Source organism: Cyprinodon tularosa, unplaced genomic scaffold (assembly GCF_016077235.1).
Source record: "Cyprinodon tularosa strain WSP-4 unplaced genomic scaffold, ASM1607723v1 ctg451, whole genome shotgun sequence".
Lineage (NCBI taxonomy): Eukaryota > Metazoa > Chordata > Actinopteri > Cyprinodontiformes > Cyprinodontidae > Cyprinodon > Cyprinodon tularosa.
In genome coordinates this window covers 399,184-426,625 of record NW_024039176.1, presented here as the reverse complement: position 1 = coordinate 426,625, position 27,442 = coordinate 399,184, and the positions used below count along the sequence as shown (strand labels likewise).

The following is a 27,442-nucleotide window of genomic DNA, read 5'->3' as shown; positions in this document are numbered from 1 at the left end:
CACCCAATTACAAACCATGATTCAACATTTTCTGTACAGCACATTTCAGCCATCATCACTGCAGACTTAGCGTGAGCAGCATCATCTGCAATGGTTGAAACAGAGGCAGGAGGAAAAAAACCGGTGCTAAATTTTATTTTATTTCATACTTTATTTTAACAAATAAAAAGAAGTATTTACAATCATTTTTATTAGAATTAAAACAACTCCAGGCATGTTTGTGTCAATGTTTTAGTTCAAAGGGCTTTCCGTTTAGTGCCAGGAGCTTCTTCAGGAGCAGCTGCAGTCAGACAGTACAGCTCGATCTGTGGCGCTTTTTCCTTAAATATTAGAAAATAAGAAGAATAGAAGTATTGTTTTTTTTTTTTACAATCTAAAGGTTTGTCAGATATTTTTAATTTAAAACTTTTTGGTTTACTATTACCTTATGCAGGTGACTTCATGAGGTAATCTTAGACTTAGACAGATTTATTTGTCATTTTGTTTACGCGAGTGTAAAACAAAAATAAATTTAATTTAGAACAGCTCTCTGGACAATTTAATTTAATCTGCAATGTACTCAGGTTTTAAGCATGTCACTCCTTGTGCTGTGGCCTCAGCTACATCCACTCTGAAGTCTCCAGGTTTGAGACGAGTGAAATCTGCAAACAGGTGTGTGGTCTCTCTGTACAGCGATGGGGAGGGACTGGGCAGCACCTGAGGGGGAGAACAGATTTTAAAAGATGCAGGTTCCTCAGAGACCTGAAAGTCCTGAAATACAAAAAAATAATGATTTAATTTCTACAAAATAAGAAGAAATTTGTTTCTCGGATTCTTTGTTGATGCCAATTAATTCAGATTTTACATGACGTTGTTTTAGTTTGCACCGTGGAAAGACAACCTTTCAGTTTTCAGTTCTTGCTTATATCTTAAATTCCTGAGATAAACTGAACTCTACAGCATATTTATAAATACGATCTAACTGGAATCTATGCATCTCTCTTCCTGGGAACTCTGCTGACGACCTGGAGAACCAGAGCTTTTAAGCCCCAAGAATTGAGTACATCTTTCTGTGAGGTTTGCTTGAACCTTAAATGATTTTAATTCTTTAAAAAGAAATATATATATATATTTTTAAGCTGCTTTTTAACTCCAAAGTGCAAAATCATAAGGTTTGTTCGTTCTTTGCCTTCTATTGCTTATTTTATTGCTTATACTGTCAACATGTTATTTTCTCTGCTTAGTTCTTGTGCAGCACCTTTATTTGTTACAGTGAATTAACTGTCAAATTCAGTGTAGAAATTGGATTCACTGGTTGGGTTAAATGGCTTTATATACGCAGTAAATCTACTGTTTAGATACGCTAATTTAAAGTAAGCTTTAAAATATATAAAAAAAAACATTTACTAAATGCAGGACTGTGTTTATGGATGAACAAACAAAAACAAATTGGTTAATGTAAGGAAGCTGATGGAGGGACGCTTTTTGCATTAAGACCATATGAATGTAGTAAAACAAAGAAATCAAAACATCCTCTATTTGCTTTTCTAAAACTTCTCTAGAACTGGAAAACACTTCAGATAAATTGCAAAATGTTAGTATTATTTTAGTATTCCACAAAACATTAATGATGTATTTTTAAAATATCACAATTTTTAAGGTTTAGTCCCAACGTTCCAACATTAATTTAACTTCAAGGATGGAGAAAACCCACCTGTTCATTAAACCAAACCTTATAGTTTAGTTTAATAAAGCTGCTATTAGCTGGATTTGTAAAAGAAAACTGTTGCCATCTCTGGTCTTTGTCACTCCTTACAGTCCTGCATAGATCCCTTTATGCTGTCTGGACTTTCACTAAGATCAAAGAAGCTCTGTCGTGTTGAGATGCGACAGAAGAAGCCCTGCCTGCCTGCAGAGCTGCTGTAACAAACTGTGCTAGCTACAAAATGTGCTTTCAAAGAACTTTCCAAACAATAGAGGCGTTTAGCTTGGTTTGGTGCAGGGCTGTGGGTTTTGGCAGCATGTGGCTTGTAGAATAAAAGCAGGGACAAACCTTGGCTCCACCAGACTGCAGTAACCGCCTGAAGCCTGACTCTCTGCTCTGGTCGATGTTCAGCATCACAGTCCAGCCACTGAAAGCTCCCTAGAGAAACAGTATTGCTGAAATCAATAAACACTAAACGACCCAAAGCAGATATAACCAAACACTAAAAGTTTGTCTAAAAGTGTTGTTACAAATAAATGTAGAAAATACAGATATTTCCTAATCTGTGGTATTTACAAGCCTCTTCTAATAATCTCTATAAAGGCTGATCCCTGGTGTTCAGAGGAAAGGCTTTTCTCATTGGTAGCAACAGCATTAATGAGCCGTGAACTCATTGTTCTGTTTTGATCCGGTACGTACGCCGTGTTCTGAGCCTCCCTGCAGAGCTTTTCTCCAGCGCATAGCAGCTAAGACCAACCTCCTCTGCTGAGAGGTGAAGGAGGGCAGAGCATCCAGGATTGAGCTGCTGCCCCATTCATAGTCGTCCTCCTGCATCACAGGAAGAAACAAAAAGAAAACCAGACTGAGCAGAAATAATATCCTAATATAAATTGAGGACTATAATGTTCACATTTTGGACAAAGGAGACAGGTGGTTTGAAAAGGGTATGAAGGAAGCCATTTATGTTAAGAGAGAAAAAACAACCTTAAACAGAGTGGGTGGTCTCAGATTCCATCTCTCAAAAACCTACAACGCAGTAATAGAGTTGATTCCTTCCCACTATCATATCAACCCCCATCACCATGCAGTGAACCCAACATCTCGACCTGTCAGCCAGGCCAACAATGAGCCTAACAACTCCCCTTTCAGAGGCATAGGCCAGTACCGGGTATTGCAGGCTAACAAACACCTCAACGTTACCCCATTACTAAGGATTGGACCTGTTCTGCCGGCTCAATTTGCATGTTTTCTAAGCCATAAAAGGCTTTGTTGTGTAACTCTATAAAGCTTTGAACTCAACGCTAATCAAGACATTTTGAATTGAAAAAGCTTCCTGGATGTGAAGCGAAACTTCTTCAAACTTGCAAAACAAAGTCCAGTGGTTTGTTTATATTTTTTGGAATGGCTATGACCTGGATGACTGAGAATCTTCACCTGCATGTTGCAACTATTCCAGTGCTGCTCCTTCTGTTAGCTATCCATTGTTAACATTTTGCCTGATTTGTGAATAAATTATTTTTAATTATTTTTGCTTAAACTGAGGATTGTCATCAGTGTCATTTATATCATGCAACAGAAAAATAAAACAACATAGGCTCTAAGAATCGGCCCATAAATATTGGCAGGGATTGGTTAGACTGCTGTCAAAGTATCAGTATCAGCCTTTGAAAAACCTGTATCGGTCGATCTCTACTGCATATATAGTCATGTTAAATAACAGAATAGTGTGTAAAGTAGTTAATTTAGTTATTTACTTAGAATGCATTTTATACCATAAAACTAATGTTTTCTACTCTTTATTTCATTTTAACCAGTTTATTTTAGACATTTCATTTTAAAAGTTTAGTCATTGAAATGGGATTTTTAAGATAAAATATCAAATGAGATGAATAAAAAACATTTTTAATACAGAAAAAATGGCTTAATGAATGAAATATCTGCGTAAAGATTTTCAAAATGTAAATTCTATTTTACATATATTCTAATATATTAAATGAGAATGTGTTGCTTAAAAGTCTTTAATAATTTAGTCAGATAATCATGCTGCATGAAATGGTATAAAAATCAGCTTTTTAATATTTTGATGTTTGATCCCCAACAAAGGTGATAGACTCACCGAGCTCCTCTATGAGATGACTGTAATCAATGCGCTCCTGAGGGCTGAGGGATGACAGCTGAAACCTCGGCGGCTGTTTTTTCTCCTCCTTTTCCTGATAGAAATTTAACAACTTCATGCAGCAGTTTGGTTGAGACAATCGGTAAAGTTAGAGTAAACGTTACCTGTGGCTCTGGTGTTGCCAGTGGTTTGGGGAGAGGGAAGGCAATGCTGGGAGCTTTAGGAGTATGCATGTCCTCCTCTGGACCCTCTGACGGAGGCGATGTGATCTTCTGACCCATATGCTGGTTTATACCTTCACAATCAGCTGTGTGGAAATAAAAGGAGAAATACAGACACCATATATACATATAGTGAAGACAAAAATATAGAAAAGCTGAGCCCTGCCTCGTCTGAAGTTTCCATCTAGTGATCAACCAAGAAAGCAGACAGAATGAAGAAGGTGAGAACAGAACAAACACCAGAGGCTGCAGACTCACGCTTTGCCTTATTTATAAAATAATAAAAGGATTTTAGGAAATTGTTACCAAAGATGCACCTCATGCCAAAGAAATATTAATTTAAATCTGGTAATGATCAAGATTCTGTGTGAGTTTTAGCGTAGTGCTTTTCTAATTATTATTATTGGGTCTTCCAAAAGGGTAATGATCTAGAACATACGATCAAATCCAGACGCCAAACACTAAATCAAGCTTCTTTAATGACATCTCTTTGACATGTATAACCATTAGTTCAAAAGGGTGACAATCAGCAGTTTATCAGTTATTATCATTTTGCCACAAAGAAAGAAATGCTTAAAATCTTTGAAAGGAGAGTACTGTAAAGATGGGTGAAACTGTCTTTTTTATTTTCCAGTAATCTCCTTAAATATATATAACATTAATTAACAAACCGTTTTCTGACAGGAACATATGACAAAAAATCTAGTTATGAAAAGAGCATGAATTCTGTACTTATTATCTTTGATGTTAGTATATTGATGTGTATAATTAACCACAGTGTTTTTGTTTTCAAGTCATTGCTAATCTATGAAAAATGTAAATGTTTTGAATATTGAGAGTACTACCCCTGGTTCTTTAGTGATAAAAGTGAGATAAAAAAACGAATGCATCACTTCTTTACAATCTTTCTTAGGTTACTGTACGGCTGAATGTATCACAAATCATAGCCCCACAATCACAAAAGTATAAAATTTAAAATGAGCTTTTTTAAGACAACAGTTACTCCCTCTCTCATCTGCTGAAGAACACTGCCTGCCAGCTGGCTGAAAAAAAGGCTACGGTAACTAAAAAAAGAAGAAACGTGGAAAAAAAGCCTCCCTTGACCACTCATTTTCTCATTAAAACATGAGTCAAAATCAGAATGTAAAGGTTTCATCTCAAAGAAAACTAAAGGTTGCAAAACTGATCGTGACAACTTTCCAGTAACAATTAGAAGATGCTTATTCTGTAGTTGTAGTAACTTATTTGCATCAAATTTGAATAAAAAAATATGTTATTTCTAACATTATTGTTGTAAAAATCAATATGATGGGTAAGCAGCAACAGAAATATTCCATCTCCTTATTTGAACGCAGACGTTGTCTTGCAGCGGAACTACAAACGCATTATCTTGACTCCGGTCGGACGGATTAGCCCGTTACACCGGAAGTTGTAGCAAAGGCGCGAATAGTGTAAACAAAAAATGTCCAGTTCAAGTAGGAAACTGTTATGAATACGACCCTTTTCAGTATATGTGTTTTTATCTAACTGTGCTTATAGTATTGGTGGTGTCGGTCCAAAGCCTTTTAAATAGTTTAGACTCATTCGTTTTAAACGGATAAGTGGTTAGATTGTTATGGTTAGCCATAGATGCCGACACTGAATGTTAAGCTGGTACGGAGTAACAGGCTAGCGTTAAAGTTAATTTATTTTGTAGTACAGAATATGTCTATATATTTTCAAACAGCCTGAGTCCTTCGAGAGGTAGGGGGTGCAGTTCCAACACTAGATTAATTTTAGCTTTTGGTTCATGCTAAGCTATACAATATCTTGTTTATTGTTCATATTTAGCAAGGAACAATAACTTGAAGTTGGTCCAGTGAGACATCTGTCACTCATGTCAAGAGTCTCCTTGCTGCTCATCCTTCAGGTACAAGTTCAAAATGTCTACAGCTGTAAAGCAAGACTTTGTGGTGAAGTTTGTGGAAGGCAAAGGCTCTAAACCACAGCATGCTGTCAAAGCATATAAGGTAAATATAGCTGATTTATACTTTGGTTCGTTTTGAATAAATGTTTTTTGTTTGTTTTTTTAATCTAATTGATTGTGTTTGAAGTTCTAACTGTGAGTCACATTTATATAGGCCATTCTGGAGCTGCAGTCAGAGAAGTTTTTAAAAGCCATCCAGGAGGAAGAAGTGTTACAGATGGATAAGAAGGACAGCTCTCTGTTTGTTTTCAGTAGCTTCACCACTCCAGCTTTCCTGCACTGCAAAAAGGTCTGAACTCAATCTGTTTGTATTATGCAAGTTTATATAGTCTAATGAGTATTTATGTTGCTGCTTAAGTATCATATTGATTTTTTACAACTACAATGTTAGAAATAACATATTTTGTGTTATTCTAACTTGATGCAAATAAGCTACTACAGAATAAGCATCTTCTAATTGTTACCTGAAAGTTGTTATGATCGGTTTTGCTACCAAATTTGGTCTCTAGTTTTCTTCGAGATGACACCTTTCAATTCTGATTTTGACACATGTTTTAATAAGAACATTAGTGGTCAAGGGAGTTTTTTTCCCCCACGTTTCTTTTCTTACTTAGCCTTTTTCAGCCAGCTGGTAGGCAGTGTTCTTCAGCAAATGAGAAAAGAACACTGAGAACAAAGAGAAACTATCCAGCACATTTTCTGTAATTTTAATCCAAGAAATGTTACTGTTAAAAGGGTAATATGAAATTACAGCAGTGTTAAATATTGCCTTTTTAAAATCATGTCAGATGTTAACCTCTAACTCATTATTTGGTCTCATTTCTGTTTTTTGCTAAATACAGCTTGGTTGCAGAATAGTGAGTCCACTGGTGGTTTTGCACTGCCTGCAGCAACAGCGTTGTGTCCCAAAAGCAGAAAAACCAGTGTATAATATGGCAATGGCTGATATTACCATATCCTGCACGAGCCTGGATAAAGCAACTCGGGTTGGTTCTAATCGTCTTATGTATTGAAAAAGCTCCTTTTTTGGTTCACTTTCTTATTGCATGGAAAGAGAATTTTTGAATGGAACATTTAAAGGTTTGTTTGGTCTCTCTAAAGGCTGAGGTGATGGATTTGGTGCAGCTCATGGGTGGGCGGGTCTATTGTGACCTTAATGTGACTGTCACACACCTGATTGCCGGGGAGGTAGGAAGCAAAAAATACCTGGTGGCAGCCAACCTGGGAAAACCCATTTTGCTGCCTACATGGGTCAAAGCCTGCTGGGAAAAATCACAAGATAGGTAAGCACTATTTCTCATCATGATAGGAATTTTGATTTATCTTCTAAAAACATGTTTGAATAATGGATGTATAAAAACTCAACAAAATGTTTTTTTTTTTTTTTTTTCTTTCTTGTTTTTAAATTGGGAAGCTTGACAAATATGAAGAATATAATTGAATGTGATCACTGTGTTGTGTTTATTGGTAAAAAATCCCACTTATTTTCTAACTGTTGTCATGGAACAGCTCATTTTAAATGTTCATATTTTTCAAGAGCATTATTTGTGATTATGGGGCTATGATTTGTGAGACATTCAGCCATACAGTTACCTAAGCAGACTGGAAAGTAGTAAGGAATGTTGTATTTTATCCTCACTTTTATCATTAAAGAACCACGAAACGTCTTGATAAGACTTTAAGTAAATATCTTCCATCCATTGTGAGCACCTCACTGAACCCTGTTGCTTCATTAAAGGGACGTTCCTGTCACAAAATGGTTTGTTAATTAGCGCTGGAAATATTCTAGGAGATTAATGGTCAATAAAAAACAGTTTTACCCATCTTTACAGTACTTTTCCTTTAACATTTTAAGCATTTCTTTCTTTGTGGCAAAAGGATAATAACTGATAAACTGCTGATTGTCACCCTTTTGAACTAATGGTTATACATGTCAAAGAGATGTCATTAAAGAAGCTTGGCGTCTGAATTTGATCGTATGTTCTAGATCTTTACCTTTTTAAAGACTCAATAATAATAACTAGAAAAGCACTACTCTAAAACTCACACAGAATCTTGATCATTACCAGATTTAAATGAATATTTCTTTGGCATAAGGTGCATCTTTGGTAACAATTTCCTTAAAATTCTTTCATAAGTTTATAAATAAGGCAAAGTGTGAGTCTGCAGTCTCTGGTGTTTGTTCTGCTCTCACCTTCTTCGTTCTCTCTGCTTTCTTGGTTGATCAGTAGATGGAGACTTCAGGCGAGGCAGGGCTCACCTTTCCTATATTTTTGTCTTCAGTATAATACACCTGGACTAATTTAGGTCCAATGCAGAAGCCGTCAATAGCTGCTGCCACCCTCTGGTTTACGAGGGAACGGCTTTATCTGCCAAATAATGTTATAGAATATTTTAAAACATTCCTGCATCCAGATTATGATATGAATTGTCACCAAAATTTACGTCTTTTTGCTCGATCATTTAAATCCGCTCTTAAATTTTCAAGAATTCCTGTATACAGACGGACAAACAAACACACAAACTTGACTAAAAACGTAACCTCCTTGGCAATGGTAATAATAACTTTGATTATAAACAACAATGAACTAGATAATTAAAAATAATCTATTGAACTAGATAAAAAAATCTCTTGGTGTTAACGACACTGACCAGTCTGATGAGGCTCTTTGTTGCATGATGCTTCCATGATGTCCGCGTAGCCAAATAACTTTGCTTTAGTACCCAGGCACCTCTGAGTGAAAGCTCCTACTGGCGAAAGTTTTCAAACAGAAACATCTAGAGACTTCTAATGATTTTGCCCATAATTATCACTACGTTCCGCAGATCGGTGAAATCACTGTCACTCCTGGATGAGGGACGAGGCTTTGAAATTGTTAGAAACAGCTGTGCTTTCCACTTCGTGTTGTGTGATGTTGTAAGCTTGTAATCTGTTGAAACTCGACCCCTTAGAATTGACAAGAATTTGAAGGTACGGGGATAAAAATGCCACACAGAGTGTAAAAGCTGCTGATGTTGGATCCATACATCTTGTTTCAGCGAGTCAAGAATGACTGAATCTTTAGAGCCTTCTGAAGAGAAAGAGAAATAGCATCACATGTTTACTGTTTTCTGTTACAGAAACTGAATTGTTTGTAGCTAAAAAGCTCATTAATATCTATCAGTGGCGAGTTCTCTTATCTGTCCTTTTTTGAAGAGTTGGTAGAAGAAAGAGGTGATTTTGCGTCATCTTATTTTTATTTTACAAGAAGCAGTGGATTTCTGATCAAATATCAATAAAGACTGCTTCAGTCAGAGTTATCAATGGAATAGCCATGAATCCCCGTAACAAAGGTTGATTTTTCAGAATTATATTTTATCCTCCCAGATAACTCCACCTAATTTGAATATGAGAGTTTTGTGATTTTAATTTTTTAAATGTATATATTTTTGTTGTGTTCGAGGCTATACAGCAGCTCCATCTTGATCAATGATCCAAATAAGTGCAGGATGCTGTCTCACGGCCAAATCTCTCTGTACTCTCCTCTCCAGCCTTTTCAGGTACACAGACCTGCCCGTTGAGGACTACCTGTGCCCCGTCCTGCTTGGATGCAACGTCTGTGTAACAGGCCTCTCCGGCACGGAGCGCAAAGAGGTGCAGAGGCTCTGTGAGCAACACGGCGCCAAATACACCGGCCAGCTCAAAATGAACGAGTGCACACACCTCATTGTTAGTGAACCGACAGGTAAGGTTAAGAGGCCGCCAGTAAGAAAATGTTTTTACTCCAGTTTTGTTCTTAAATCTCATGTTTTTGTTGCTTTGGTTGTTGTGCTGAGAGGATATATTTGATCTGCAGGTCAGAAGTATGAATGTGCCAGGAAGTGGAACGTGTATTGTGTGTCTTTGCACTGGCTGTTTGACAGCATAGAGAAGGGCTTCTGTCAGGATGAGAGCAGGTACAAGGTGCAGAGGAATGCATCATCAACCAGTCGGCCTCACACTTCAACTCCTACGGGCACCAGCAAGAGAGAAGGTAGCTGCAAATTTCTCATGCAACCTTTTCACTTTATATGTATTAAGAAACAAAGATACACCAATCAGATGTTACTTTGCTGATTTCAGCATCTATTCTTTCTCTTTCTGATTTTTTTATTATAAAATCTAAAAGATTAAAGAAGGGCACACAGTATGTTCCTGTTACTTTTCTTTTAATGGGTTGTTTTAGAAACTCAGAGAAAATGTGTCACTTTGCTTGGTGGGTAGCACTGTTGCCTTGCAGCAAGAATTATTTCCTCATTGGGTTTGCATTTTCTCCCTATGCATGTGAGGGTTGTTTTTCTGCTCTCCGGCTTCCTCCTAAAGTCTAAAATTAGGCCGTTACTCTAAATTACCCCTGTAGTGAGGGTTTATGTTCAAGGTTGTTGTTTATTTTTCCCTGTTTCTCTCTGTTGTTTTTTTATTATGTCAATAACCTGCAGCCTAAATTGATGGTTGGAATCGCCAAAAACTAATGTGAACCAAGAAAAAAATAAAGTCCAGTTTTAATTCCCAGCTGACTGATTGGTGCATCTGTTTATAGATTAGCCACCATTGTCCTGCAATGGGCTCTGAGCCATCACTGAGGTCTGTCTGTGATGATGTTGTGTTGTTTCTGCAGATGGATCATCTCTCTTGGGTCTGAGCAACATTTCTATCAGCACTAGTGTGCCGGTAAACGACACGGCTCTCACCAATTTCACCACCAGTCGATTGGAGACGCCCGATCCCATAGACAGCGTAGACCTCACCGTGTGCCCTGCTGATGACGTGCTGGACGGCTGTAAGGTAATCATTAGAGAAACACATCTTGATTAGACACAGTTGGTGCTTCAGGTTCCTGTCCGCATATTTTTGTGTGATTTTTGTGCTTCTCTATGCTGAAATTTAAGCCACTACACTTGTTTGTTTGTTTGTTTTAATTCTCTTTTTTATGATAGAGGGCCCTTTGGCTGAAATCTGGGCTCCTTTCTCTGGGGTTCTATCCAGCTAATTTCAGTACAAACACTGGTTGCACTGAAAGTTGTCAAAATGATCGGGAAATGAGGCTGATAGTTTTAATGAGTGTAAAGGCCCGTGTGTTTAAACACATTTACCTCCTTTTTTGCAGATGTTCTGATTAAAGTGAAGATAGAAAGACATCTTTAGAAACCTCCCAGGTTATCACCCTGTGTGTTGACCTTCATGCTTTCACTGTTTCACAGTTGTATCTAAGTGGTTTCCCCGAGAAGAAGCTGGAGAAGTTGCGGCGGCTTGTTAACGCTGCTGGAGGCCTGCGCTTCAACCAGCCTAGTGAGGATCTCACTCATGTAGTCGTAAGGGAAGTGGACCAGGAGCTCCGGAAATTTCTGTCCACAGCGACTCACAGGTTTAAAACTCCAAACATAATTTTTCAGATTTCTGTTCTTTTGGTTTGAAATATGTTTGGTTTTAAATTCTCAAACTGTTAGAAATAGAGCAATAAAAGGGTTCATATTTACCATAAAATAATGGTTCTGATTGGTTGTTCCTGTATAACGTTTCAGGCCGCATGTGGTAACAGTGCAGTGGCTGCTGAACTGCTTCTCCAAAGGCACCCTGCTCCCAGAAGAGGGATACCTCCATCCTGAATGTCTTCCTCCAGCATCCGCTGCTGTGTCTGTCCCAGCTCATCGCCTGGCCAGACCGCGGTCATCAGTCGGCCCACCCGTCGCCAACCCCAGCACTCCCAGGGAACCAATAACAGACGAGGATCTTCTCTCACAATACATGGACGATGAACCTACAGTGGGTAAGAAGCTGCTGCTTTAGACATCAGTTCAATCGTGGATGAGAGTATTAAAGTTTTGCATTTGTTTTATCTTTGAAGTCGATATGCCACCACCAGCACCAGAGAATAACGACACAAAGTCCTTCAGTGTCGCTGCAGAGCCTCAACCTGAATCCTGGACCCCCAACCACACTAGAGGACCAGAGACAGACTCGCTGCTGCAGGACGGCCTGTTTTCTGGGAGATCTTTCCTGCTTGTTGGCTTTGATTCAGAGGCAGAGGCTCAGCTTTCGATTCTGGTGAAGGAGCAAGGAGGGAAGGTGTTGATGAGCCGCCATCGAGCGGTAGCGGATTTTGCTGTGGTCCCTCAGCTGGGATGTGCAGTGGAGGCCACCGTGGATGAGGTGGTCACAGATACATGGCTGGTAGGAACTCGCATCGTCTTGTCCAAACCTTATTTTGTGATTTATTTCTTAGTTTCAATCGATACAATATAATTTCGGTAACATGAAAGACTCAGAAGAACCCTGGAAATGTTATTTTTCATTTTTGTCCTGCAGAATGAGGAAAATTCTTCAGAGTTACATACATTTTTTTCTCTCCATTGATTGCAGGCCATGTGTGTGGAGAAGGAGTCCCTCCTGCCGCTGTCCTCTAACCCTTTGTTCACCCCTGTTCCTGTGAGGGAGGGATATTTTCCTCTCACAGACTGCGTCCTCTCAGTCAGTCAGTTTACTGGGGCAGAGAGGGAGTCTCTGGTGGAGCTGGCCAAGCATCTTGGAGCCAGGTTTGTCTTTAAATTTACTACTGTGGTAGGTTTTAACCATGCTTACATTCATTTGGCAATAATTATATGAAGTTTATTTGTTCATAATTAGGACTGCCTCTCTGGCCTCTTTGGGACTGTGTGAGCTTTCTAAAGTAGACTTATGACATATGTGGGGCTACTCTAATGTGTGTTATTAACAAGAGGAATTGTTTTATTGTGTTATTATTATATAAGAGGTACCGCATTCTTGTTATTGTTTAGTAAAATTAGTCTATAATTATTTCCAAACATTTTATTCATATACTGTGACAAATATTCATATTTCAATTAAACTGAGAAGCAAAGGAAACCCAATAAATTGGCTGTAAATGTTTTTGTCCTTAATCTAAAGGTTTAGTCACACCTTGACGATTTAGACAGCGTGTATCTGACGTATGAAAATTTGGCAAAAACGCGGGCATATGTTGAATAAGTTATGGGTACGTTTTGTATAAGTTATGAGCACGCTGAAACACGCTGGCATACGTCAACATACGGCAAGTATGTCGGGCTGGCATACGTAGAGAAATTTTGCTCAAAATTTCCCTACGTATGCCAGGGTATGCTCATACTAAGGCCATAAGTTACAGGTAAGTTATTTGATCGTTGACATACGTTAAGTGTAAGCTACTCAGAAGTCATGGTGTCTTAGCTTTTCTAAAACCTATGAGTATCATGTGCATAACTTATGCGTAAATCAGGAACTCGTCTCCAACGTATATGAAGTGTTTCAGACGACTGCTGAACGTGTTTCTAACCAACAAACTTCCTAGCAGGCATAACGTTGAATCTGCTGCCATTACAAACCTTTTTCTTTTTTGTTTTTCTTTTTATTTCTTCTTTTTTTTTTGGTGGGTGGTAAACAGCAGTTAGATTAATGCCGCGATCAAAGACATCTTTTTATGCAGGCCGGGCGCCTCCGGGTGCATCGCTGCTCCCCTCAGGACACTGGCTTGTGGCATTTCATGGGCATTAAGCTGCTGTGCGTTATTCATAAGTTAGGCTGTCATTGGATATAAGTTCTGGACTTGTTATGAATAAATACACTTTGTATACGCCCAAAATTGAAAAAATACATAGAAAGTTCAGTTTATGCTAGTGTTTTATAAGATTCTGGGACGTCAGGCATACGCTGGCTAAATCGGCAACGTGTGACAGCGCTCCAAGTCTTTTAAATAAAGCCCTGCCTTTAGTTTTAATTTGCCCTCTTCTATAGGAACCAGAACTGGGCAGGATGGCTTAAAAAAATCTTATCTCTCCCAAATGGTGCAGTGCCCCTTATGGGTGGCTAAATGTAATTGAAGGAGGCGTGGTAGAAAATATTTTAATAAATGACCCAGTTTGAGAGGTTTCTTTTCCTGCTACATTTCAAATATTTGCACTTTAAAAGTGGTTGTTTTAACAGTTTAAAGTAGGTGCTGTTTTTTCTATTACGATATTCAGTTTACTGCTGCTGACTTTTTTTGCTTTAATTGGGGGGCGCAAAAACTTTCTTGTAACACGATTGTTAATATTATTGGTTGATTATTTTTTAACTACATGTTTGTTTTTATCTTGAATCAAGACTTGTGGAAATTGTTTTTATTTCATCCTATAAATGAAGAAAGAAAAAGCATAATTTCTGCCCAAAACGATCGGCAGCAAAAATGAGTTAAACTGAAGTCAGAATCATCAGTATCGTCATTGGCCTGAAAAATAAACCTCTTTAGTCCATCTTTAATGTGCAAGAATTAATGTTGACTCTTTTCTATGTCACAGATGTTAAGTTGTAGAATGTGTTCAATCCGATCAACTTGATGTTTATTATATCTCATTAAATAAAGGAAAAGTTTTGAAAGAATGTGTTATGATGCATACTGCTTTTAACTGGGGTCTTCTCGCTGTTTGATAAACATCCTGCTTTCTTAAGTCTTTAACCTTTCTCCCATTGCTGCTGCAGTGTCCAGGATTACTTTGTGCGCCTGGCCAACCAGAAGAAAGGCATGCGGGCCAACACTCACCTGGTGCTACAGACTCCTGACGGAACAAAGTACCAGGCAGCTAAGAAGTGGGGGCTTCCTGCTGTCACCATGCACTGGATACTGGAGTCTGCTCGAACGGGGAAGAGGGCGGCGGAGGAGAGATATTTGGTGGATCTCCCCTTGTCTCCAGGTGATATTCCTGTTCCCTGTAGATGACTACAACAAATCTGCTATTTTAATGTTTGCTGGAACTTAATAATGAAGTAAAATTGGTCTATAAAGTTGGATTCTGAAGTATTCCTTCTCGTTTTGACATTCTGTCTTGTTACAATCTTAGCTACGTCTTTCACTTGTAATATTTTTTTAGTAAATTGAGGAAAATTAGTGGGGATTTTTTACGGGATCAGTTCTTAGTACTGTGGCTTTTAACTTCTAGAGAATTAAATGTTTCAGTTTTTCATAAAAAAATAGCTCAAGTTTAGATTTAAAAAGGGGCCAGAAATTTAGATAATTTTCCCACATGGATACTTTGATCTGAACTCTCCTATTTACTGAAGTTATCCTAATCTAGCTATTAGTTTTTTTCCATCACCTGATTATTCCAAAAATGGATGCTCTTAGTAATTTAACATATACTAAAACATTTGATGACAGAGAAGGCCTTTCACCTTGCATGTGAAAATATTCTATAAATTCAACAGGGTTTCTGCGGTTCATTAAAAGTCATTAAATCATTATTTTTAAATTAAGGCCTTAATTGGCCATAAAATTGAATAAATGTGATTATCGTGGCATTTAAAAAAAAAAAAAACTTTTCTAAAAACAATTTCATCCGATATATTTTATCACATATAACTTGTTCCGCGTGTTTTTTTTGTGGAACTGCTTAAAATTATTTCCAAGAGCTTTAAATTAGTTACTCATTCCTGTGTGAACCCTGTTCAAGTACAGGTTAGGCTTCATTCTTGCTCTGAGTTAGTTGTTCTTTCATCATATGGAATATTTTATTATTTTCCTGTTCACAACTATTCAGTTAATCAGTTTGTTGATGATTGATAAACCTAGATGGATCCAACAGTTGCAGCCTTTGTCCTGTTGCAGCTCAGGCTGTGTCTGGAGACTAGAGGTGGACCTCTGCCCCAGATTAAACTTTTTTTTTTCTTCCTCTAAACATGGTTTTCCCCAGAGCATGATGCTGCCTCCACAATGTTTTACCATGCAGAGTGTGATCAGAGTGATGTTGAGTGTTTTTTTGTTTTATTTATTCTGGCACATGTGGTGTTTGGCCAAATAGCTAATTTTAAGTCTCCCTCCACATGTTAATCTGGAATAAAATCATCCCAGATTTTCACTCCTCGATCTGAAATGGTCTGATGGGATTCACTTCTGTGTTGTTTTTCATTCAGCTTGAGGTATTATTTCACTAGTTTCCTAAAACCCGTGGTCATGACCATAATTTATGTAGGCTTAAAAGAGTCATGTCCTTATGTTATTGTTAAGCTCCTGTTCTCTAACATAAGGTAAAAAAAAATCTGTATTAGAATAAGTGAGGTCTAGAATGAAAGCCATGCTTCATTTCCTGTTTAATTTCTGCTCCATTTTCTGTTAATCTGTCCCGTTAAAACTGTTCAAACTTATATTTGTAACTTTATAAACTGAATATGAATAAGTCAAATATTTCACCCATAAACTATATGTTAAGTAAAAAATGGAAAATTTGATAATAAAATACCATATTTTTGTCAATATCTGATAGTTACAGCCTTCCTTTTCTGCTCTTGTTGTATTTTCCACTCCCACAGAGAGAGAAGAAGAGAGCTTTGTCAGTGGATCCCAGCAACCAGCTGAGCTCCACCCAGCTCGATCTTCTGTTGAGAAGCCGTTGCTGGGTCCTCAGAGCAGCAAAGCAGTCACCCCGTTTGATTCTGGCCGCGTTCAGAGCAAAGTGGCTTGTTCTTTGTTGAATGAGAATCCCAAAGAAAACCAGAACACTCCGAAACAGAACCAGGAGGGCTGCAGAAGGAAACCAGCCCAGAAGGAACCCGCCCTGCAGCTGGACACCCCCTCTCGATTCCTGGTCAGAGACCATCTCTTCAGGCCGTCTTTTAACTTCAAGGTGTGTTTAACTTCTAATGCTGTGATCGCACAATATTGACCTCCAGCTTTAAGTTTCAAGGGCTGCATCTGATAGATGAATGAATGTGTGCTTAGGAGACGCTGAGAGATCTGGAGACGCCTGATGGAAGATCGAAGCCTGTAGAAAGCGTGGAGACTCCACTAACTGATGTAATCAACAGGAACCGGAGAGTTGCTCTGGCCAACAGCTCAGGCAACAAGATCTTAGAGATGCAGGAGGTCTCTGCCAGCCCCCAGCTGGCACAGGAAACAAAAAAGGAGGTAGACCGTGGTTCAGATTGGTTTTCCACTTTCAGACGTTTACATTCAGAAATCTCTGAGGAAGTGAATCCGATGTTGTTGTCAGGGAAATTCCTAACAGTTTTTTGTTGAAACAAAGATCCCACAGAAAGACTCTGGACCCTTGAGTGGTGCTGTGATCTGTGTGGGGAAGAAACTGATCAAAATGCAAAGTGAGCTGAATGCCATCGCTGCCTCGCTTGGAGCTGACTTCAGGTACTAAGATGTTTTTGTGAAGGAACCCTTGGGGGAAGTTTCTTTAAAAAAAATATCAATGCAATAATATTTATTGATTTCTGAGTCAGTTTTTAACAGGAATAAAACGCATAATCCTCCTGACTTCCATTTTTGCACATCAGAATGGCCTTTTAAATTCAGCAAGGGTTGGTTATAAGTAGACTTCCCTCCATATTTGTTCGGACCTCTGTTAAACATCTGTAAAAAAAAAAAAAAGGCAGAATTTTTTTTCGTTCTCGTAAGATTCGAAAGTTTTTAGGAAAATCAAATCTTTGATTTAAATACTTTTATTCTGTGGATAAAAAGAACTAACAGTTTGAAGAAAATAAACGAGGCACTTTGCTGAATATTTATCCTGAAATCCAAACTTTTTAAACACTCTTTAGAGCTTGAACTCCTCTGCAGTCAGACACTAAAGCTCTTCTTGCTCTGTTTGGCATCTTGTCATCTATTCTGTATTTAGAATAACATGTATGTTGATGGACTGGGTTGAATTCACTGTCCTGCTGATTTATCACCCAGGGACGTCACTTATTCATGGCCTTTATCTTGTTCTTAGGTGGGCCTGCGACGATACAGTGACCCACTACATCTACCAGGGTCGTGTTGGGGATAACTCACGTGAATACAAAGCAGTGAAGGAGAGGGGACTGCATGTGGTCTCTCAGTACTGGCTGCACGCTGTAAGTTTCCACTCAGTAGAAATTAGATTTAAAGGAGAACCGAGGGAATTATTTCAGAAAGACAAAGGAAATTCCCGTTAGACAACGTTGTTTTATCCTTTCCCTTTGTGCAGTGTGCTGAGGAGCAGAGGCACGTCCCAGAGTCTCTGTATCCTTTCACCTATAACCCAAAGATGAGTCTGAACCTGAGCCAGATCCCCAGCAGCTCCCAGAGGTCCCCCCCTCTCACCCGAACACAACTCAAAGAAGCAGCTGAATCCAGGAACAACAAGGTAAGCCTGGATGTGCAGGGAATCCTAATCTGAACACCTGCTTCAGGATTATGTGTCTATTGATGCGCTCTTATTAATAACCAAATTCATATGCTTGTTTATTTATCAGTCTGAGCTAGTCGCTGCAGAGGGAAGCACAGTCGGACATCCGGTTGAAGGAGAAGAGACAAGTGAAACACCAGAGAAAAGAGGTTAGGTGGAGCCTTTGTGTGATTCCTCTGAGCCGTTCTCAGAGGAAAGTGATGATTAAAAGCCTCATTCTGCAGACACTTTGGAAATGAGAGAGAGCCTGCAAAGACAGCTTCAGGAGATCATGTCGGCCACCAAGATGACAACGGGAAGGCGGACTTCTGTCAGACTGGCCAGGATGGGATCAGGGTTCACTGACTCGGGTCCAAACACGCCTGAAGGGGGCCGGGTTGGACGCAGTGGGAGCAGACGGACCCTGGAAGCTCTGAGGTATGAAACCAAACTACAAAATAAAGAAGTTTCATTATGAGTATGAGCTATTTGGCTTAAAGGAAACCTAAAAGGAAGGAGGAAACATCTCATTCCCATAGAAAGAGGTTAGTTTGCTTTTTACATTAATGAATGAAGTCATGATTTTTCACAGGTTTTTTTTCCCTTAGAATATCTTCATACAACATTAGAACCTTTGTTTAACTTTAGACCTGCTGATGCAGATTTCCTTTTTTTTTTTTTTAAATCTTGCATAAAAAGCAATATGAACTGCTAGTATCATTCTCTGATTGCTTCTAGGACCCCGCCTGGCTTTTAACCAATCAGAGCTGAATATGCTCTTGATTCATGAGCTGTACCCTAATAATTATATCAGCTATTTTATAACTAATTCTGGTATAAATTGCAGGAAAAGAGCAGAGGCAGTGATACCTCGCCTTCTGTTTGAAACAGATCCTAAGAAGTCATTAATTTTTCTCCTTAATCACATGATTTATATCATCAGTTAATGATCAAAACCTCATATTGATCCCTGTTGAAATGGGGTTGAAGTTTTTAGTTTAATCTTTGCTTAATTTCTGTCATTCATTCCTTTAGAATAGACATTGTATAGAAACACTGAAGTTGGATGTAATCAATGTGGGATAATACCGTATATAATAAGATAACAGAGAGGAGCCTGGAGGATTCTCAACAGACCGATGGATCTAAACCCTTTGCTGTTCGTTACTGATGTGTCTGTTTTCCAGGGTGTCTAGAGAAACGATGATGGACGTAAACACTGAGCCTTCCCAGAGTGAGCAGATCGTTTGGGATGATCCTACAGCCAGGGAGGAGAGAGCCAAGCTGGCTGATAATCTACAGTGGCCTGGGAGTCCGTCTCAGCATTCAGAGCCCCTCGTGGCGGCCCCCCCTCCCACTGCAGAAAATGGACCACACTTCAAGGACTCCATGACAGACTCTGAGCTGGTGGAGATGGGTGAGAGCTCCCTCCAGTGGAATAAGTCACTGCAAGCACACAAATTAAGTGGAACTTGATATCTAGATTTCTCCTTTTTATTTCCACACAGCTGCTTGTGATGTTATAAACCAGCATATGGGTCAGAAGGTCACATCGCCTCCGTCAGAGGGTCCAGAGGAGGACATGCTTACTCCTAAAGCTCCCAGCATTGCCTTCCCTCTCCCCAAACCACTGGCAGCACCAGAGCCACAGGTAACGTTTACTCTTAACTTTACCGATTGTCTCAACCAAACTGCTGCATCTGTGAAGTTGTTTCATTTCTATCAGGAAAAGGAGGAGAAAAAACAGCCGCCGAGGTTTCAGCTGTCATCCCTCAGCCCTCAGGAGCGCATTGATTACAGTCATCTCATAGAGGAGCTCGGTGAGTCTATCACCTTTGTTGGGGATCAAACATCAAAATATTAAAAAGCTGATTTTTATACAATTTTTTATACATTCCCTTTTAATAAATTAGAATTTATGTAAAATAGATTTGACATTTTGAAAATCTTTACGGAGATACACCATTCATTAAGCCATTTTTTCTGTGCTATAAATGTTTTTTTATTCGTCTCTTGATATTTTTATCTTAAAAATCCAGTTTCAATTACTAATATTAAAATGAACAAAAAATAAGAGTAGAAAACTTCTATAAAATGTGCTACTTTACATACTGTTCTATGTTATTTAACATGACTATATATGACCGCTAAAGGTTTTTTAAAGGCCGATACTGATTATTCTGACACCAGTCTAACCGATCCCTGATATGTGATGCCAATATTTATGGGCCGATTCTTAGAGCCTATATTGTTTTCTTTTTCACTTACATAATAAATGACAATGGTGACAAACAAGTCTGAGTTTAAGCAGAAATAAACATTTATTGACGAATCAGATAAAATGTTAACAGAGTATAGCTAACAGAGGGAGCAGCAATGGAATGGCTGCAATTAACTGATGAATCGGCCTTTGCATGCAGGTATCAGCCGATACCGATTCAACTAGCTATAAGTTGTGTCTGACATAAAATCAACCCCTCTGAATGTATTATGTAAGAAAATTGATAAAATAACCAAACTGAACAAAACCAGAAGCTTGGTTAAGATTTCAGACGGCTCATGCTAACGATGCAACAGTGCTAAGAATCTATATATTAAAAGCTGTGTGCATAATTTCCAAATTGTGTGCATTGGAGAGGAAATTCTTAATTTCAACCTCTGCACCATATACACATTCGCAGAAATCCCTGTGGTTGTGTTTTTATGTAGATTCCAGCCATTCCATGTTATCACATCACTAGCCGTAGTGCAGCTCACTGATCCAGTTTGTTGTAACTTCTTTGTGGTCCTGTAGGGGGCGTTGTCCTGGACAAGCAGTCTTTTGACCCCAGCTGCTCCCACATCATCGTAGGAAGTCCACTGCGTAACGAGAAGTATTTAGCCGCCATGGCAGCCGGCAAATGGATCCTGCATCGCTCGTACCTGGAGGCCTGTCGCTCAGTGGGTCACTTCATTCAGGTGGGAACTCCCAAAGCCAGCTTTATGTTGTTTTATCATTCCTGGGCCATGATGGCAGCAAAACTATTTAAAACCTGATCCTTTTGCCTCTGTGCTTCACAGCTCTGGTGTGCTCCTCCTGTTTTCCTCCTCTTAAAGCCATAACCTTCATTACTAAACACGTATTCGGTTTTATCCAACCACAGAATTTTTCTCCATAATTGATTGTCTTTGTCCCTGAGATCATATGCAAACAATCTGGATTTTTCATGTTGTTTTGCTGTAATGGGTCTTCCTCCCTGAGTGGCCTTTTTAGCTCATGTTGGAACAGGTCAGGACTTGTTCCTCTGTGGGTCTCTGAACACGAGTCAAACTCAAGGCCAGATTCCGGCCAACTGTGGATATTTATCTGGTTATCAAAGGCACACTCCGTAAAATAGAGGTAGATGTTCTTCTTAGGTCTGAAAGTGGCAAAAATAAATGGAAAGTTAAAAGATTCATTTATTCAGCTGACTTATGAAGACCAGAGAATGATGAAGATGTCTGATATAAGAAGGATTTAAACAGCCCTGCCTGAACAGCTTCGGTAAAAAGCTTCACAAGGTCTTTTACTTTAGTTTTGGACTTTAAAATGATTAACTAAGCAAAAGCTATTAATCTCTTGGGAACGGACTCCTTCTCCTACCTGAACTGCCTCCACTTCATTGAAATGTCAGTGAACCCAAGCGAAACTTAGAAAGCCACAAAATTATAATTTCTTTTTTTTAAGCAGTTTTACTCTAATCTTAAAAAAAGCTAACTTTCTATTTACGGTCATCTTCTGGTTAGTTGATACGATTCCTTTACTTGTTTATATTAGGATATTATTTCTGCTCAGTCTGGTTTTCTTTTTGTTTCTTCCTGTGATGCAGGAGGACGACTATGAATGGGGCAGCAGCTCAATCCTGGATGCTCTGCCCTCCATCACCTCTCAGCAGAGGAGGTTGGCCTTAGCTGCTATGCGCTGGAGAAAAGCTCTGCAGGGAGGCTCAGAACACGGCGTACGTACCGGATCAAAACAGAACAATGAGTTCACGGCTCATTAATGCTGTTGCTACCAATGAGAAAAGCCTTTCCTCTGAACACCAGGGATCAGCCTTTATAGAGATTATTAGAAGAGGCTTGTAAATACCACAGATTAGGAAATATCTGTATTTTCTACATTTATTTGTAACAACACTTTTAAACAAACTTTTAATGTTTGGTTATATCTGCTTTGGGTCATTTAGTGTTTATTGATTTCAGCAATACTGTTTCTCTAGGGAGCTTTCAGTGGCTGGACTGTGATGCTGAACATCGACCAGAGCAGAGAGTCAGGCTTCAGGCGGTTACTGCAGTCTGGTGGAGCCAAGGTTTGTCCCTGCTTTTATTCTACAAGCCACATGCTGCCAAAACCCACAGCCCTGCACCAAACCAAGCTAAACGCCTCTATTGTTTGGAAAGTTCTTTGAAAGCACATTTTGTAGCTAGCACAGTTTGTTACAGCAGCTCTGCAGGCAGGCAGGGCTTCTTCTGTCGCATCTCAACACGACAGAGCTTCTTTGATCTTAGTGAAAGTCCAGACAGCATAAAGGGATCTATGCAGGACTGTAAGGAGTGACAAAGACCAGAGATGGCAACAGTTTTCTTTTACAAATCCAGCTAATAGCAGCTTTATTAAACTAAACTATAAGGATCAGTTTAATGAACAGGTGGGTTTTCTCCATCCTTGAAGTTAAATGAATGTTGGAACGTTCGGACTAAACCTTAAAAATTGTGATACTTTAAAAATACATCATTAATGTTTTGTGGAATAGTAAAATAATACTAACATTTTGCAATTTATCTGAAGTGTTTTCCGGTTCTAGAGAAGTTTTTGAAAAGCAAATAAAGGATGGTTTGATTTCTTTGTCTTACTACATTCTTATTTATGGTCTTAATGCAAAACGCATCCGTCCATCAGTTTCCTGTTTTTGTTTGTTACACATCCATAAACACAGTCCTGCATTTAGTAAATTTTTTTTATTTATTTCAAAGCTAACATTACTTTAAATTAGTGTATTAATACAACTAGCGAATCCAATTCCTACACAGAAATTTACACTAAACTCACTACAACTCTGCTGGCAGATTATGTTTTCATCATTTATTTATGAAGCGCTTTAAAAACAAAGGTGCTGCACAAGAACTGAAAAAATAAAATTTTGACAGTATAAGCAATAAAATGAGCAATAGAAGGCAAAGAACCAACAAACCTTATGGTTGTGCTCTTTGGAATTAAAAAAACATTTTTACAATATGACTTTTTCCTTTTCTTGTTAGAGTTTAATTCATTTAAGGTTCAAGCAGACCTTACAGAAAGATGTTCCAGAGACTTGGGGCGTAAAAGCTCTGGTTCTCCAGGTCGTCAGCAGCATAGACTCCATTTAGATCGTATTTATTAATATGCTGTAGAGTTCAGTTTATCTCAGTAATTTAAGATATAAGCAAGAACTGAAAGGTTGTCTTTCCAAAGTGAAAACTAAAACAACCACTTGTAAAATCTGAATTAATTGCATCAAGAAAGTTTTTGAAAACCAAATTTCTTCCATTTTGTAGAAATTAAATCATTATTCCTATCAAGTATTTCAGGACTTTCAGGTCTCTGTATATGGAGGACCAACTCTGCCATATTTAAAAATAAATACAGAAATAAATGCTCAATAAATAAATAAGCATACAATTAATTGTAAAGTAGAAATTAAATTATACAGTGAGACATAAATTTATATAACTCTTAATTAGCTTCTTTATTTATTTGCCTTTGTAATATTTACCTTATTTATTTTTTTGTCCTTTATATCTTCAACTTTATTTTTTAATTACTTATATTTTTAAGTATTTATTTATGTGCATGTTATAATATTTTTGTCTGTTTTATTCTTGTATTTTTTTACCCTAGTTATTTCTTCACCGCTATTTATTTCTGTCTGCCCTTTTTACATTTCTGTATGCATTTCTGCCTAATTGTGCAAATGAGGAGGGGGCGTGTCCTAGAGAATCATCTCCATATCTGAAGAACCTGCTTTTTTTTAAATCTGTTCTCCCCCTCAGGTGCTGCCCAGTCCCTCCCCATCGCTGTACAGAGAGACCACACACCTGTTTGCAGATTTCAGTCGTCTCAAACCTGGAGACTTCAGAGTGGATGTAGCTGAGGCCACAGCACAAGGAGTGACATGCTTAAAACCTGAGTACATTGCAGATTACCTCATGCAGGTGATTCCGCTGTTAAAGTGTTTTATCTACATAGATAGTAAACCAAAAGGTTTTAAATTAAAGATATCTGACAAACCTTTAGGTTGTTTTTTTCGATTTTTTTATTCTTCAATCCTTCCTATTTTCTAATATTTAAGGAACCAGCGCCACAGATCGAGCTGTACTGTCTGACTGCAGCTGCTCCTGAAGAAGCTCCTGGCACTAAACGGAAAGTAGAAGCAGACACTTCCAGGCTGAAGAGGAGCCGTCTGAACTAAATTGTTTGTAATTGTTTTAATTGTACAAAAAATGTATGTAAATAATATTTTTTTTTGTTAAATGAAATGAAATAAAATTTAGCACCAGTTATTTTTTCCTCCTGCCTCTGTTTCAACCATTGCAGATGCTGCTTCTCACGCTGAGTCTGCAGTGGTGAAAGCTGAAATATGCTGTACAGAAAATGTTGAATCATGGTTTGTAATTGGGTGCAATTCAATTCAGTTTATTTGTATAGCACCAATTCACAACACATGTAATCTCAAGGCATTTTACAATTCAACCAGATCATACAGTCAAATTGATTCAAAGTTTTTCTAAGGAAAACCAGTTTATTGCATTGACTCGAAGGCAATCCCTCTCACCAAGCAGGACAGGAACAGATTAAGCTACTATGAGAGAAAGCAGAGAGATCAAACAAACAAATTCTGCAGTGGAAGAATAGAGATGAAATGGGGGTCCCTATGTCCTCCAGCAGTCTAAGCCTATAGCAACATAACTATAGAGATAGCTCAGGATAACCCGAGCCACTCTAACTATAAGCTTTATCAAAAAGGAAAGTTTTAAGCCTAGCCTTTAACAATAGAAAGGGTGTCGCCCTCACGGACTAAAACTGGTAGTTGGTTCCACAGGAGAGGAGCCTGATAACTAAAAGATCTCCCTCCCATTCTACTTTTAGAAATTCTAGGAACTACTAGTAAACCTGCAGATTGAGAGCGAAGTGCTCTGTTAGGAACAATCATATCTATGGTGTAAGATGGAGCTTCTTTATATGTGAGGAGGATTTTAAATTCTATTCTAGATTTAACAGGCAGACAATGAGAAGAAGCTAGGATAAGAGAGATATGATCTCTATAATTTTCATCAGAACTCTGGCTGCAGCATTTTGGATCAACTGAAGGCTTTTAAATACAGTTTGTGCAGTAAAAAGCTGCAGCCTGTAGAGGGCAGTACAGGGTTGTGTTGAATACGATAAGTAAATCTTTACCAGACTAAATACGCTGTTTTAGGGCTGTATTTACTGTTTGTTATTGAATAGTTCCACTTTAAAACTGCAGAATCTGACACTTTTTCCTATTCAAACAAGAAATTGTTTTTGTTGCTTTAAATTATTTTAAAGCCCAGCTGTAATTCTGAAAACCAATTTATATAATGAAGGCCTTCCTAATGTAGTGAGCATCGTTTTGTCTTGGTGATACTCTTTGAATCAACAGTGTGCTGTTTTATGCCTGTTTGTAAAAAAGTATTTGTACTTCGTTACTTGACACCTCTGCTGATCGCACCCCTCACATTTAACTCTAGTTTTGATTCAGGTCAAATCTGAATCAGAAATGTTTTTAAATGTATTCAAATAACAGAATTTAAAGCTGTCTGATGGAGGGTGTGATCTCCTCTACAGTCATAGTTGAAGTAACAGCAAGTTATTGACTTAAGCTGATAAAGTTTGTTCTGGGAATTCTGCAAAAACCTTAGTACATGATATTGCCATTATGTGGGGATTGGTGGGCTAGTGGTTAGGGCATAGAGCTTGGAATTCTGAGTTCGAGCCCCACTCCCACAGACTGCAACTCTGGCTCTCTGAGCAAAGACCCTTAACCACACACTGTTCCCCAGGCACCCCATGATGTCAGCCCACTGCTGCCCAAGGGGATGGGTTAAATGCAGAGGTAAATTTCTCCAGAGATCAATAAAGTTCAATTATTATTTAAGAACTTTTAATTACAATAAACACCATTATGGACAAACTGAACATCCTCTTCAAAAAGCTAAGCTAATGGATAATGGTTAATTTATGAACTAGTCTGACAAAACAGCTTAGGTGCCATTAGGTCTTAATTAAATTATACTTTTAATAGGAAATACTTAGAGCTGTTATAAAGTATCTTAAGAATATAAGTTTATACAATAAGATTTAAAATATGTAGGCAAAAAAATAATAGAGAAGGATGAATGGGAAAAAATAAATATATATATATATATCAGGTAATCATCACATTGAAATGGCTCCTGCTACAGACTCCGGTATAGTAGGTGGCAGTATGCACCTAAAAGTCAATGTTACAATCTGCCAATAAACAAAAAGAAGACTTGAATTGTTCACCATTTCTGTTGTGTCCAAAAACCACAAGCATAAGTTTTATTTGCAAATTAAATTATGCATACCAACATTTCTTTTATTTTCACTAGAACTCAAGCATTCAGTCAAGTGCTCGTTGGAAATTGGCTTTACGCATGTAACATTTTTCAGTCCCCCCCCCCCCAGATTTTGCTGATCTTTTTAAATAAATCATGACCTTAAGAGATGTGTATAGACAATATATTTTTATAGTTCTAAATTAACCTAGACACATCTACATGATGTGAAATCTGGTCCATATGTTGAGGCTTCCCTCCACCTTCTGAGATTTTGGACTTTCTAGGTTCTAATATCTGGGCCAAATCCTGAGGGATTATGTATTCATTGTTCGCTGTTTTTCATTTCATTTGTCTGTTTTCTCACTTATTACCAACTATAGGTCTGTGCTCTTAAGATCTAAGGAGTTTCTCAGGTAAAGAGAGACTTTGGCTCAAGGATGGTCCAATTGCTAGAAAAGAATGAAGTGGAGGGTTCATCATGGGGGAAAAAAAAAAAAAAGCTAAAAAATGACTTACCTTCTGTAGAAATCTAGTCCGTTTTCTTGAAGTAAACAGTTTCTGGTCCCAACTCTAAAGGTTTCATAGAGATATTCATTCACATCAACCTACTGCCAATCTTTAGTAACCTCTGCATAGGAGGCAACATGATGCTGTAGCACATTTCCTCACGAAAACCCAACGTCTCTCCTGAT

General features: G+C 38.3%; 2 protein-coding genes across 2 annotated transcripts; one reads left to right on the top strand and one right to left on the bottom strand.

Moving 5' to 3' along the window:
• Positions 1-528: 528 nt before the first annotated feature.
• Positions 529-3,124, bottom strand: LOC119793416 (DNA topoisomerase 2-binding protein 1-like). Its single transcript, XM_038300632.1, has 4 exons — positions 3,119-3,124; positions 2,384-2,512; positions 2,033-2,122; positions 529-696 (listed from the first exon to the last, which is right to left on the bottom strand). Exons 1-4 carry the CDS (start codon positions 3,122-3,124, stop codon positions 544-546), a joined length of 378 nt encoding a protein of 125 aa, XP_038156560.1. The 3' UTR covers positions 529-543.
• Positions 3,125-5,430: 2,306 nt separating this feature from the next.
• On the top strand, positions 5,431-24,705 carry topbp1 (DNA topoisomerase II binding protein 1). Its single transcript, XM_038300631.1, has 28 exons — positions 5,431-5,764; positions 5,931-6,030; positions 6,142-6,276; positions 6,830-6,973; positions 7,089-7,270; positions 9,519-9,712; positions 9,824-10,000; positions 10,625-10,791; positions 11,208-11,371; positions 11,529-11,773; positions 11,852-12,177; positions 12,367-12,539; positions 14,500-14,711; positions 16,324-16,637; positions 16,733-16,918; positions 17,037-17,152; positions 17,733-17,856; positions 17,970-18,128; positions 18,238-18,319; positions 18,395-18,587; positions 19,337-19,566; positions 19,658-19,800; positions 19,876-19,969; positions 20,944-21,107; positions 21,998-22,126; positions 22,388-22,477; positions 24,198-24,359; positions 24,497-24,705. Exons 2-28 carry the CDS (start codon positions 5,944-5,946, stop codon positions 24,614-24,616), a joined length of 4,512 nt encoding a protein of 1,503 aa, XP_038156559.1. The 5' UTR covers positions 5,431-5,764; positions 5,931-5,943; the 3' UTR covers positions 24,617-24,705.
• The last annotated feature ends 2,737 nt before the right edge of the window (positions 24,706-27,442 follow it).